General features: G+C 44.3%; 1 protein-coding gene across 1 annotated transcript; it reads left to right on the top strand.

The window, feature by feature from the left end:
* Nucleotides 1-259: 259 nt before the first annotated feature.
* LOC111569958 (NACHT, LRR and PYD domains-containing protein 12-like) lies at nt 260-12,445 on the top strand. Its single transcript, XM_035948856.2, has 7 exons — nt 260-2,127; nt 2,205-2,378; nt 5,041-5,214; nt 10,188-10,361; nt 10,661-10,834; nt 11,226-11,272; nt 11,423-12,445. The coding sequence occupies exons 1-7, from the start codon at nt 260-262 to the stop codon at nt 11,950-11,952; spliced, it is 3,141 nt and encodes a 1,046-aa protein (XP_035804749.2). The 3' UTR covers nt 11,953-12,445.
* The last annotated feature ends 1,060 nt before the right edge of the window (nt 12,446-13,505 follow it).

Genomic DNA, 13,505 nt, shown 5'->3' with positions numbered 1-13,505 from the left:
TTGCCCTTTCAGTCAGTTTTTTCAGTCACTTTCCTCCAAATGATCAGGGTAAGTTGCTGCATTATGTGTAGAGATTCGGATGAAACTCCCAGGAAAAAGTTTAGAAAAATCTCACACATACAATAACCCAACTTTTTGTTGCTATCAGATGTTATAGGTGGCTAATTGAAAGTCCTACCTCTTTTTAGTTAGTTGCTTGTGTTTTTCCAACAACAACAACAGAGGTTTCTGTAGACACACACCTCACACTGTTCCCTTCATGTTTGACACAGATGAGACTGTTCCGGTACCAGAACCACGTCCCATCAGATATTACCAACAGAAGCTTCAATCAAACTTCCAGGACACATTTAAGGTTACAACAGAAGGGTGGGCAGTAGATGAGCAGCGTCTGGTTGATATCTACACAGAGCTGTACATCACAGCTGGCCAGGACGTGCACATCAACACACAGCATGAGGTCCTACAGATTGACAAGGTATGGAAGCCATCAGACACAGAGACACAGATCCAACCCAGAGACATTTTCAACCATCCTTCTGGAAAAGACATACCCATCAGAACAGTGCTGACCAATGGGATTGCAGGGATTGGAAAAACATTCCTCGTGCACAAGTTTGTGTTGGACTGGGCCGAAGAAAGAACCAATCAAGATGTGCATCTTATTTTCCCGTTCACTTTCCGTGCCCTGAATTCACTGCAGGGAAAAGAGTTTGGTTTGGCAGAGCTCATTCATTTCTGTATCCCAGAAACTAAAGACGTCTCAGTGGAGGCTCTGAATTACATCTTTACAGCTCTGCAGTCATCAGGAAACAGGAGCTACAAGAAGAGTAGATTCAAACTGCTGTTTGTGTTTGATGGACTGGACGAGAATCGCCTTCATCTGGACTTTGATGTAAACAACATTCGCTCCGTGGACATAACAAAGTCAACTAAAATAGAAGTCCTGCTGACAGAACTTATCAGTGGAAAACTATTGCGTTCAGCTCGCCTCTGGATAACCACACGACCTGCAGCAGCCAGTCAGATCCCTCAAAACCTCATCAACACTACAACAGAGGTCAGAGGGTTCACCGACCCACAGAAGGAGGAGTACTTCAGGAAGAGATCCAGAGATGAGGAGCAGACCAGCAGCATCATCTCCCACATGAAGAAGTCACGAAGCCTCCACATCATGTGCTACATCCCAGTGTTCTGCTGGATCACTGCTACAGTTCTGGAGGAGCTGCTGGAAACCAGAGAGGAAGGAGATCTGCCCAGAACCCTGACTGAGATGTACGCAGAGTTTCTAAGATTTCAGATTGATCACACAAAAGAAAAGTATGGTCCAAAGAAGTGCAAACAGTACATTAAGTCATTAGCTAAACTGGCTTTTGAACAGCTGCAAAAGGGCAACTTGATCTTCCATGAGAAAGATCTGAGAGAGAGTGGCATCGATGTGAGTAAAGCCTCAGTGTACTCAGGAGTGTTCACAGAGATCTTCAAAGAAGAGCGAAGACGGAAACAGGAAGACAAGATGTTCAGCTTCGTCCATCTGAGTGTTCAGGAGTTTCTGGCTGCTCTTCACGTCCATCAGACCTTCATCAACTCTGGAATCAACCTACTGGAAGAACAACAACAACAAACTGTCTTCAAGAAGCTGAAAGTATTTCTAAAGAATCCTGAACTGAAACATCTCCACCAGAGAGCTGTGGATGAGGCCTTACAGAGTCCAAACGGACACCTGGACTTGTTCCTGCGCTTCCTCCTGGGTCTGTCACTGCCGACCAATCAGATTCTCCCACGAGGCCTGCTGACACAGACAGGAAGTCGCTTCCAGACCAATCAGGAAACAGTCAAGTACATCAAGAAGAAGATCAGTGAGGATGTGTCTGTAGAGAGAAGCATCAACCTGTTCCACTGTCTGAATGAACTGAAGGATGTTTCTCTAGTGGAGGAGATCCAACAGTCCCTGAGATCAGGACGTCTGTCCAGAGATAGACTGTCTCCTGCTCAGTGGTCAGCTCTGGTCTTCATCTTACTGTCATCAGAAGAACATCTGGACATGTTTGACCTGAAGAAATACTCTGCTTCAGAGGAGGCTCTTCTGAGGCTGCTGCCAGTGGTCAAAGTCTCCAAGAAAGTTGTGTAAGTAGTTGGAGACTGAAGATCCTTCTTCCTTGTGCTGCAGTTTCATCAGTTTAATCTGCTTTTTGTCTCTTCAGACTGAGTGACTGTAATCTGTCAGAGAGAAGCTGTGGAGCTCTGTCCTCAGTCCTCAGCTCCCAGTCCTCCAGTGTGACAGAGCTGGACCTGACTAACAACAACCTGCAGGATTCAGGAGTGGAGAGTCTTTCTGCTGGACTGGAGAGTCCACACTGTAAACTGGAAGCTCTCAGGTCAGGACTCATCAACCTGTTCAACTGATGACCATTTAAAATGTGTTTTTATTCATGATGAGCAGAACAGCTGAGGTGGGAGGTTTTCTGTATTTGTATGACTCAGATCAGTTGTGTTACTGATCTTTAGCACTAGTTTCTCTTAATAAGGCCTCTTCCACTACAGGAACTTAACAACCTGGAACCTGCATCACAGAACCAGAACCTGTAAGAACCTGTGAAGTCTTGGTTTCAGGTTCTGTTTCAGTTCAATAGAATGTTTCAGCTAGACATTGATAAAAAAAAAGAAACACCATAACAAACATCTCATGTTCACACTTAAACTTGTTTTATGGATCTTCTCCGGGTTGTTTTCTCCTGACTAGATCCTTGCTTGTGTTGTTTCTACTCTCAGATGTTCATTGCTTTGGATAAAAGCATCTGCTAAATGAAACTGTAGAATGTTCAGTTTGTTCAATGACTGAACCAAGTGCAGTTCATCTGGTGGACAGTTGGACTGTTGTTTACATTCTTATTTGAGGTTCAGGTCCAATTCCTTCTCACCACTGGAGCCCAAACAGCCACTGGAGCAGTGCTGCCTTCAGTCTTCATTGAGATCAAAGAGATCCTCAGTTCAAATCCCTTTTGATCTACTCTTATGGTCTAGAGAGATTTGGGGTGCTTGCTGAAAGCAGGTGAGAGGGTGCAGGGAGGCAGGTCTAGGTGCCACAGAGAAATAGACAGACTACTAAAGGAAAGGAGACAGTTAAGAAAGCAGTGGAGGAAGGCATCAGAAGAAGAAAGGAAGTGAGTTATTGCATTGCAGGAAGAACTGAGAAGCAGGTTCACAGTACTCAGAAGGGCAGAACACCTTCGGGAGAAGAGAAAGAAGAAAGAACGTGCAGGGTTAACATTTTGTAGGAAGCCTTTTAAGTTTTTGAAGGACATGTTTAATCAAGAAAAAGGAGGGCAACTTAAAGCAGCAAAGTCAGAGGTTGAAGAGTATTTGAGGTTGATGTATTCCAGTTCAGAGGACAATAGGAACATAGGTCTTCCACCTGACATGCCACCATTGGGAGAAATGGGTCAGGAGATGGATGTTAGCCTACTGAGATGGAGAGAAGTTGTGGAGGTGGTCAGGCATGCGAAGGCTTTGTCAGCCCCAGGGTCTAATGGAGTCCCCTACAGGGTCTACAAGAGTTCACCTGGAATCTAAAGGATACTGTGGAGACATCTGAGAATAGTCTGGGAGAAACAAAGTATTCCAAGAGCATGGCGTAGGACAGGAGGTGTTTTCATCCCTAAGGAGAAGGAGTCATCAGACCTCAGCCAGTTTTGGATGATTTCTCTCCTAAATGTTGAGGGAAAGATTTTCTTCAGTATTGTAGCGCAGAGGTTGGCTAGTTACTTAGTGAGGAATGGTCTGATAGATTGTACAGTGCAGAAGGCAGCGATACTGGAATTTTGTGGATGCTTGGAGTAGAATAGCATGATTTGGCATCAGATTCAGACAGCTAAGAGGGAGAGGAAAGATCTGAATGTTGTGTTTTTAGATCTGGCTAATGTGTTCGGTTAGGTGCTGCATAGCCTTATTTGGAGTTCCTTTCACTACTTTAAAGTGCCAGAGATGGTTGGTAACCTGGTGAAAGCAGTTTTCCAGGACATCAGATTATGTCCAAGTTCAGGAGATTTTCCAACACGCTGGCAAAGATTGGAGGTTGGTGTTACGGCAGGATGTAAAGTTTTGCCGTTAGCTTTCACAATGGCTATGGAGTTAATTATCAGGGCTTCCAAGTGGGTCGTAGGTGGAGAGAGACGGCAGAATGAAATGTGTCTTCCACCAGTTAGAGCTTATATGGATGATATGACACTGATAACTACAACAGTGCCATGTACAAAGAGGTTGTTAGAATAACTAGGAATCTGGAATGCGCTAGTATGAGGATCAAGTCCAGTAAATCGAGGAGTATTTTGATATATAGAGGGAAATTAAGTGATAAGAAGTTTTCCATAGATGGTGAGGAAATTCCTACCATTAGGGAGAAGTCAGTCAAGAGCTTAGGAAGGTGGTATAATGTGGACCTCAATGATAAGAAACAAGTTGTGCAATTTAAAAAGGATGTTTCAGAAGGGCTGGATAGAATAGATTAATCAGGGATCCCAGGAAAACTGAGGTTGTGGTGCTTGCAGTTTGGCTTATATCCGAGATTAATGTGGCCAATGTCCATTTATGAAGTTCCATTATCCATTGCAGAGACAATGGAACAGCTAGTTAGTTCTTCTATTAGGAAATGGTTGGGTGTTCCCAGGTGCTTAAGCAGTGTAGCTTTGTATGGGAAAGGGATACTTCAGCTGCCAGTATCCAGTCTAACAGAGGAGTTTAAATTCACCAAGGTTAGGACAGAGCTCTTATTGTCTGGGAGTGAGGACAGTTTAGTTAGGAATGTGGTTCTGAATCCTACCAGGAGGAGAAAATAGAACCCAAGAGCTAATCTGATTACTGTAATGTGCTACACTTGGATTATTTTCACATTTAAATAACATTGCAGAGGACTGTCCTCACTGCTGCTGTATTCTGGACATAGTGGGATGTATTTGTTGTTAAATTCACTGCTGTCTTTTCAACAGGACAGAAAATACTGGACTTAATGTATTACTTCTTTTCTTCTCTTTGTCTCTTCAGACTGAGTGGCTGTAATCTGTCAGAGAGAAGCTGTGGAGCTCTGTCCTCAGTCCTCAGCTCCCAGTCCTCCAGTGTGACAGAGCTGGACCTGACTAACAACAACCTGCAGGATTCAGGAGTGGAGAGTCTTTCTGCTGGACTGGAGAGTCCACACTGTAAACTGGAAGCTCTCAGGTCAGGACTCATCAACCTGTTCAACTGATGACCATTTAAAATGTGTTTTTATTCATGATGAGCAGAACAGCTGAGGTGGGAGGTTTTCTGTATGACTCAGATCAGTTGTGTTACTGACCTTTAGCTCTAGTTTCTCTTAATGAGGCCTCTTCCACTACAGGAACTGAACAACCTGGAACCTGCATCACAGAACCAGAACCTGTAAGAACCTGTGAAGTGTTGGTTTCAGGTTCTGTTTTAGTTTCCATTGTTTGACAGAGAGAATAGAATAGATCTTCTGCTGCACAGCTACTGAACCACACCATGCAGCAGGAGACCAGAAGGTTTTCTGTGGTCCACCTAAAGTAGTTGGTCTGCAGGTGTTGAGGGAGGTGAGTCTCTTTGTTGGGCCTCCAGCACCTGATTGTTACGGCGGGTGCAGAGGCCCAAGAGCAGGGAAATGAGACAGCAGACAAGTGACTTAAATGAAACAAGATTTATTTGCACAAAGGCAAAACCAAAAACTACAAATGGAACTCTAAACCAGAAGTCACTTACAATACGCAGTCAGCGTAACAAAACAACACTTCTTGGAGGAGGACGTAAACACTATACACAGAACAGTAACCCACATTTAATTCCTCCAAGCAGGTAAACTACAAAACAAAACTACTACTCTCCACACAAAATACCTAAACTCTATCCCAGAATCCCACTACACTAGCAGGAACACCAATTAAACAAAACAACAATGCTCTATTGTCTGATGCTGCTTGGAACGAGAACCTTACTGAACAGTCTCTCTCTCTCTGGTATGGGGTTAGAACCCAGGATTCCTGTCCAAGCTGTGGCAGCAGCCAGAGTCCTCCTTAGCTTAGCAAGACTTCTTGGAGAAAGCCCCGGTCCTTGTAGCATCTGGAAACCTCTGCCAAGTGGCTTTCCAACCAGAAGAGACGGTAACAGAAACAGGCAGGAGTCAATAGTGCACAGAGAAAACAGGGTTAGACACAGAGCTGGGGAATGCAGTGGCTCAGCCAGATCTGACAGCAACACTAACTGTGAGTTAGGGGACAGTCCAGCACCAACTGACGAGACGAGGCACTCTTTATAGTGAGCCCAGCCAGCCTGATGAGCAACTCCCACCTGCACCCGATCAGCTGATTGGAAATCAGCCACACCTGCTGCCCACCACTGCCACACACCTAGAGAGAGAGAAACAACAGGCCAGAGGAGGAGAGAGCACAGCCACTTAATCACAGCCTCTGGCTGTGACAGTGACACTGATGGGAGATCTTCATGTACCAGTTTGATCAGCAGATGTAACCAGTGGTTTCCATTCTCTGCATTGCTTAGTTAGAAAGATATAGACCTTTTTTGAAGGGAATCTCCATTTATTACAATCTTGACAGCCAATAAAGAAACAGACAAGATCTTCCATCAATTTACAAGTCTTGTTCTCCTACAGAAATTAAACAAGATAGAACCAAACTAGATTGGGAAAGTGAACTTATAAGTAGAATTATATGACATTAAAACACGAATTACAATATCATAATCTGGCTTACCTCTCTCTCTGAACACATAAACAACAGGGGAGAGTTAAGGAGGGAAAAACTCCTTTATAGGACGGGGTGGGGCGGATAAACGTGTACGTAGTGGTACAGGAACCCCCAGCAAAGGTTCCACACAACAACTGAGAGGCAGAACAAACTTTGTATAATTATAACAATACACAGAACAATAAAATAACATATATATGGCATATTATATTTATTATTGTATTATTGTATAGAATAGACCACTGCTGCACCACTGACCCTGTTACACAGAGATGTGGACTGAAGACATGAAAGATGAAAGAAAGCACCATATTATCTCTACCTCCTCCTGTGGATACAGAGAACAGAGGACTTGGTGTGCTTTAATCTGCTGAAATTCACTGTAACTCCTTGGTTGTTGTTGTGTTTCCATCCAGACTGTTATCAGATCACCATTCTGTCAGATGATCAACCTCCTCCCTGCAGTTTGTCTCATTCTTGTCCATTATCAGTCCTACTATGGAGGTATCATCAGACATTTAGAGGATGGTGTTGTTGGGGTGGATGGAGGAGCAGTAATGTGTGAAGAGGAAGTCTAGCATCAGTCTGAGGACACAAACCCCTGAGATGTTCCAGTGTTCAGGATGAGAGTAGATGAGATCTGGTGCTCCACCTGATGTTCTGAGGTCAGTTTCTCAGGAAGTCCAGCATCCATGTGCACATTGAACTCCTGAAGTCCAGACTGTTCAGTTTCTGGACCAGTTTGTGTGGAGTATTGTGGTAAATGCTGAGTTCAAATCCACAAGCAGCATCCTTCCATGTGTGTTCTTTTGGTCCAGATGTGTCAGGGCTGTGTGGAGATCTGATCTGATTGGATCCTCTGTTGTTCTGTTTACCTGAAATGCAAACTGATTGAGGTCAGCAGGGATGGCAGATTTAATATGAAGGAGGATCAGTCTCTGAAACATCTGGTGATGATGGGGGTTACAGCAACTGGGGATAGTTGTTCAGGCAGTTCTCTATGATTTTCTTGGGGACAGTTGTGGCCCATTTAAGGCAGGTGTGGACTACAGACTGTTGAGGTGAGAGGTTGAAGATGGTGGTAAATACTTCTACTCACTGTTCTGCATCGGCCTTAAGAATCCGTCCAGAGACTCCATCTGGACCAGACACTTTCTTCGTGTCGACTCTGTGCAGGATGGGTCTGTCCAGATGTTGTTGCAGTTTTATGGGGTGATTTTTTTCTGGTTGTGCAGGATAGATGCTGTTGTCTCCGTTAATTTAATCAAAGTGAACAAAGAAGAGGTTGAGAGAGTTCTGGAGAGTTCTATCTGCAGGTTTGCGGCTGTGTAGCTGTCCTTGTAAGCATTGAAAATCTTTATCTCCTGCCACATGCACATGAAGCTGCTGTTATGAAAAGGTTTCTCTATGTGCTGTTTGTATCTGTGTTCTGTCTCTGATGATCCTCTTCAGGCTCCACTGTGTCTCGTTGTTGGTTTGATGGTTCCTGGTTTGAAGGCAGAGCCTTGTTCTCTCAGCAGGGTTCACACTTCACTGTTGGGCCACAGTTTCTGGTTTGGAAAGACTTGAACAGATTTTGTTCCAGTCACATTCTCAGCACAACAGTTTATATCTGAGAGAGCAGCTGCTGTGTTTCCCTCCATGTTCCCTCCTCAAATACCTCCCAGTGGTTGACATTAAAGCAGCCCTGCAGGGCTGAGGAGGCTTCTTTAGTCACACTGAACTGTTTCTATGGATGGTCCCTGTCTTCAGATCACTGGTTTACATTCTGGGATCAGGGAAACACATAGATGGTCTGACAATCCCAGATGTAACAGAGGAGTGTATTTATAGGTATCTGTAATGTTAGTGATCTGATCTGGAGTGTTTTTCTGTCTTTTCGAGAAGTTTACATTCTTATTTGAGGTTCAGGTCCAATTCCTTCTCACCTTTGGAGCCCAAACAGCCACTGAAGCAGTGTTGCCTTCTGTCTTCACTGAGATCAAAGGGATCCTCAGTTCAGATCCTCTTGGGTTCACCTCCTCAGATGTTATGGATCCTGATCCCATCACTCCCAACTCTGTCTTCATTGGGCAGCAGGACACGTCCCTACCTCAGGTGGTTTATGAGGAACTGAGATTTTGGGTTGAAGAACATGACAACATACTCAGATACTGGCTGAAGATTTTTGGAAAGACTTCCTGGAACAGCAGCTTCCAGGACTCCAGGTCTGTCAGAAATGATGGAGTGAAGCAGCAGCAGCCCTGCAGGTGAGGACAGTCATCATGACTGTTGATAAGCAGTGTCCTCATGTCCTCTGGTCTGTGGGTAAGGTCAGTCCAGTCTTCCTGCTGCTGATGGCTGAGTCCCATCAACTGAAGTGTTGGTGAAGGATAGAACATCCATCCCACCTGTGGTGAGGTTCATGGTCTCTCTGCTCTCCCTGAAGAGGAGCAACACCCTCATAGGGACCCTATGACCCTTTTCAGATGTGAGGCTGTTAAAATGTTGTTGGTTCCTTTCAGACTGTAGGGACTGAGAGCCAATCACTGGGCAGCAGAGTGTCTCCTGAGACTGAGAGAGAATGAAGAGTCCAGCTCACTGATGCTATGAGGAGTCCAGACTTCATCAAGAGTGGAGATAAACAGTTGAAACACATGAGTTTGGAGATCCTTAGTTTGGTTCCAGTGGGATTCATGTGTCAGTGAAAACCAAAGCATGAGTCTCAACAGCAGAAGTAGAAGTGAAGAAACCTGAAGAACAAGGACGAGAGATCAGAAGATGTTTGTTCTGTAACAACATCAGAGATGTAACCGAGTCTGACAGTGATTTAATCGCTGCCATCAGCATCAAATTGACTATTTTTCAGATTGTAATGAAGGAAAAAGTCCAAACTGTGACTTGTCCAAGTGTGTGTCCTGATTTGAATCCAACAGACCAACTTTGGGGTATTTTAAAGACAAAGGTAGAGCAACACAAACCCTCCAACAAAGAGCAGATGAAGACATAGTCTCTGAAGATGGTGGAACATCTCTGCAGAAATGTGGTTTCTTCATGCTGAGGAGGATTAAATGTGTCTTCAAAAATAAAGGTGGACATAGAAAGTAGTGAAAAAATCCAACATTCTAATGACAGTAATGAAAGATGTACTGACCTTTATTGGATTCATTTCTTGCTGTTTGGCCTGTATTCTTCATTTAGTAAATCTGAACTGTCAGTTTCTTTTTTAATCAGATCAAATTCTTTACTGCTCAGCTTCAAAGTAATCTGATTACTGTAATGTGCTACACTGTATTATTTTCACATTTAAATAATATTGCAGAGGACTGTCCTCAGTGCTGCTGTATTCTGGACATAGTGGGATGTATTTGTTGTTAAATTCACTGCTGTCTTTTCAACAGGACAGAAAATACTGGACTTAATGTATTACTTCTTTTCTTGTCTTTGTCTCTTCAGACTTAATAACTGTAACCTGTCAGAGAGAAGCTGTGGAGCTCTGTCCTCAGTCCTCAGCTCCCAGTCCTCCAGTGTGACAGAGCTGGACCTGACTAACAACAACCTGCAGGATTCAGGAGTGGAGAGTCTTTCTGCTGGACTGGAGAGTCCACACTGTAAACTGGAAGCTCTCAGGTCAGGACTCACACTTTGAAACTGATGTGATTTCTATCAGTGGATAAACAGCTAACCTGAGTAGAATCATTTCTGCTGATGGGATTCATCAAATGAGCTTTTACTGAATTTGTGCAGGACTTTGTCTGGGTTTATTTTTTATATGATTAAATCCCACTAATCATTGTTGAGATTCTTGATTTGTTTGAGACGCATGAAATGTGCAGCAAAATGTAGCTGAAAGACAAAGAAGAAAAGAAAGAGTGAGAAACATCCAGCCAAGTGTTGTCCGTCAGGTTTGTGTTGTTTTGTGTGTGCAGGCTGTCAGGCTGTCTGGTCACAGAGGAAGGCTGTGCTTCTCTGGCCTCAGCTCTGAGCTTCAAGATCTCAAATCTGAGAGAGCTGGACCTGAGCTACAACCATCCAGGAGACTCAGGAGAGAAGATGCTGAGAGCTAAAGTGGAGGATCCACACTGTAGACTGGAAACTCTCAGGTACAGACAGACAGAAACTCTCAGGTACAGACAGACAGACACTCTCAGGTACAGACAGACAGACACTCTCAGGAAACTGTTAGCCTAGCTTAGCTCAAAGACTGTAAGCAGGTTAACTGTTAGCCTAGCTTAGCTCAATGACAGGAAGCAGGGAAAACTGTTAGCCTAGCTCCATGAACAGAGGAAGCATAAATGAGTAAAGCTGAATAATGAGTGTAAACTGAGCTGGAACGTGACGAGCACAGGACAGGACTTTAGAGATGCTGCATTCAGGTGTCTGTGTCTCCATGTTGGACTGGTCCTTTATCAGTGGAACAGTGTGAGAGCCATGTAACGTCCATGTGTGCTGCTGAAAGAGTCGCTGCTGCTCTGACCGTCCTCCTCCTTTCAGGGTGACGCCTGCTGGAGTCCGATGGTTGACACCAGGTCTGAGGAAGTGTAAGTGTGTTTTAATGGATTGATGGAAACAAAGCAGCACATTCAAGCATCTTCAAAGTGTCACATCTCTGAGGTCATCATCAAAGGTTTAATACTGATCACATGATCCATCAATAACTGCAGCTGTGTTGTGTTTGTTCTCTCCATCAGATTCCTGTCAACTCACAGTCGACACAAACACAGTAAGCAGAAATGTCAAACTGTCTGACAACAACAGGAAGGTGACATTTGTGGAGGAGGATCAGTCGTATCCTGATCATCCAGACAGGTTTGATTGGTGGGACCAGCTGCTGTGTAGAAGTGGTCTGACTGGTCGCTGTTACTGGGAGGTCGAGTGGAGAGGTGATGTTAATATATCAGTGAGTTACAGAGGAATCAGAAGGAAAGGACGCAGTTATGGCTGTTGGTTTGGACGTAATGATCAGTCCTGGAGTCTGAATTGTTCTGATGTTAATGGTTACTCTGTCTGGCAAAATAAGAGTCAAACATCCATCAAGTCCTCCTCAGTCTCTCACAGAGTTTCAGTTTATGTGGACGTTCCTGCTGGAACTCTGTCCTTCTACAGAGTCTCCTCTGACTCTCTGATCCACCTCCACACCTTCAACACCACATTCACTCAACCTCTCTATCCTGGATTTGGGGTCTACTGGTTTTCCGGTTCGTCAGTGTTTCTTTGCTGAGTTGAGTCTCCAGAGTCTCGTCCTGGTAGAGAAACAGTGTTGAACAGATAGTTGAGTCTCTCCATGACTCTGTCCCTCAGAAACATGTTTCCACATTCATGGATTAAATGTGTTTCTTTGTGAAATCCTTCTAAATGATTCCTTGTAAACTCGTTCCTCTTCAAAGATGGAAGTTGTGATTATTCCAGGAGCCAAATGTGGTGTTTGTGTCTTTTTCCAGTCAAATGTTGAGAGTGAAAATCAGGATGTGGTGTTCCTCTGATGCTCACTTGAACTAAAAGCATTTGAGCTGCACAAAGTGTGAAATGAGAGAGGAAGCAGTGAATCTACAAACTGCTGACAGACTTTCACACATTATTGTCCAGTGAAAATCAGGTTTTTGTGCAGCCAGACTTGATCCTGATTTGAGTGTTTCAGTCCTGTTCTAGTGATGAAATGAGAACTTCCTTCATCTTGTGTGTGATGGAGAAGAATAAAGGGCTGTGACTAAAAATCCTGACTCTGAGTTCTTCATTACAAACATACATTATATCAGCTGTTTATTTTTGTGGGATCCAGTGTTCATTATTTGAGACTACTTCTCTCCAGTCAAGCTGTTTTTTTTTCTCATATCAGTGTCTCAAAAAATCTTGTACAAGGACTTCTTCTGTTTGGAACAGCCTCCCAGAAAAGGATGATGTTAGAGAGTACTATAAACCACCTTTTGTCAAATTTTGACAGGTCCCAATCAGAACCTGCCACGTCACAAAGCCCCGCCCACCACGCCCCTAACGGCTGTTTTTAACCGGAAGTCCCGCCTTCCCTCGCTCACCATTGGCTGTTTTTAACCGGAAGTCCCGCCTTTCCACGCCCCCAACGGTTGTTTTTACCGGAAGTCCCTCCCTCTTTAACCGACAGAACCTTATCTCAACGGCGCAGACGTGCCCCTCCTACCCCAGCCCTTTCCTCCTATGACATAGCGTTGTAAACGGTCTTTGAGAGAAACCCACGTGTCCCCACCCCTCCCTTTCGTCCTATGACAGAGCATTTTAACGGTCTTTGAGACACGCGGGAAATTTGAAGTATAAAAGTAGTGTTTAGCATTACCTGCAGCTTTTTCTCTAGCTTTTTCTCCTTTCTCTCCCCATTTGCATCCTCTGAACCAAAATGCTACTGTCCAGTATTTCTCCCCACACCTCTCACCGGTACCAGAGGCGTCCGTTTGAACACAAGAACCCTCTCCTCCCACCGGAAGTCCCTCCCTCTTTAACTGACAGAGACTTTATCTAAGCAGAACCAGAGGTGTCCATGTGAACAAAATGATGCTGTCCAGCTTTCCTCCCCTCCCTGCATCCAAAGACAGAGGTTTATCAGTCTAGACGGGAGAGGTGTCTGTCTGAACAAAAATGCTACTGTCTAGAGTGTCTCTCCCTCCATCCCCACACCACTCATCAGTGCACCCGGGAAATTTGAACAAAGGGTACATTGGACAGCTTTTCTGTTGAGGGACGATATCTAACTGTGGCTGAAACTCTGAGGTGCTTTACAGGCCCTGAAGTAGGCCTCTTGTTTGT

The sequence above is a fragment of the Amphiprion ocellaris genome, chromosome 24, assembly GCF_022539595.1.
Source record: "Amphiprion ocellaris isolate individual 3 ecotype Okinawa chromosome 24, ASM2253959v1, whole genome shotgun sequence".
NCBI classification, from domain to species: Eukaryota; Metazoa; Chordata; class Actinopteri; family Pomacentridae; genus Amphiprion; species Amphiprion ocellaris.
The sequence above is the reverse complement of the archived record's forward strand: the minus strand, read 5'-3'. Positions and strand labels throughout refer to the sequence as shown.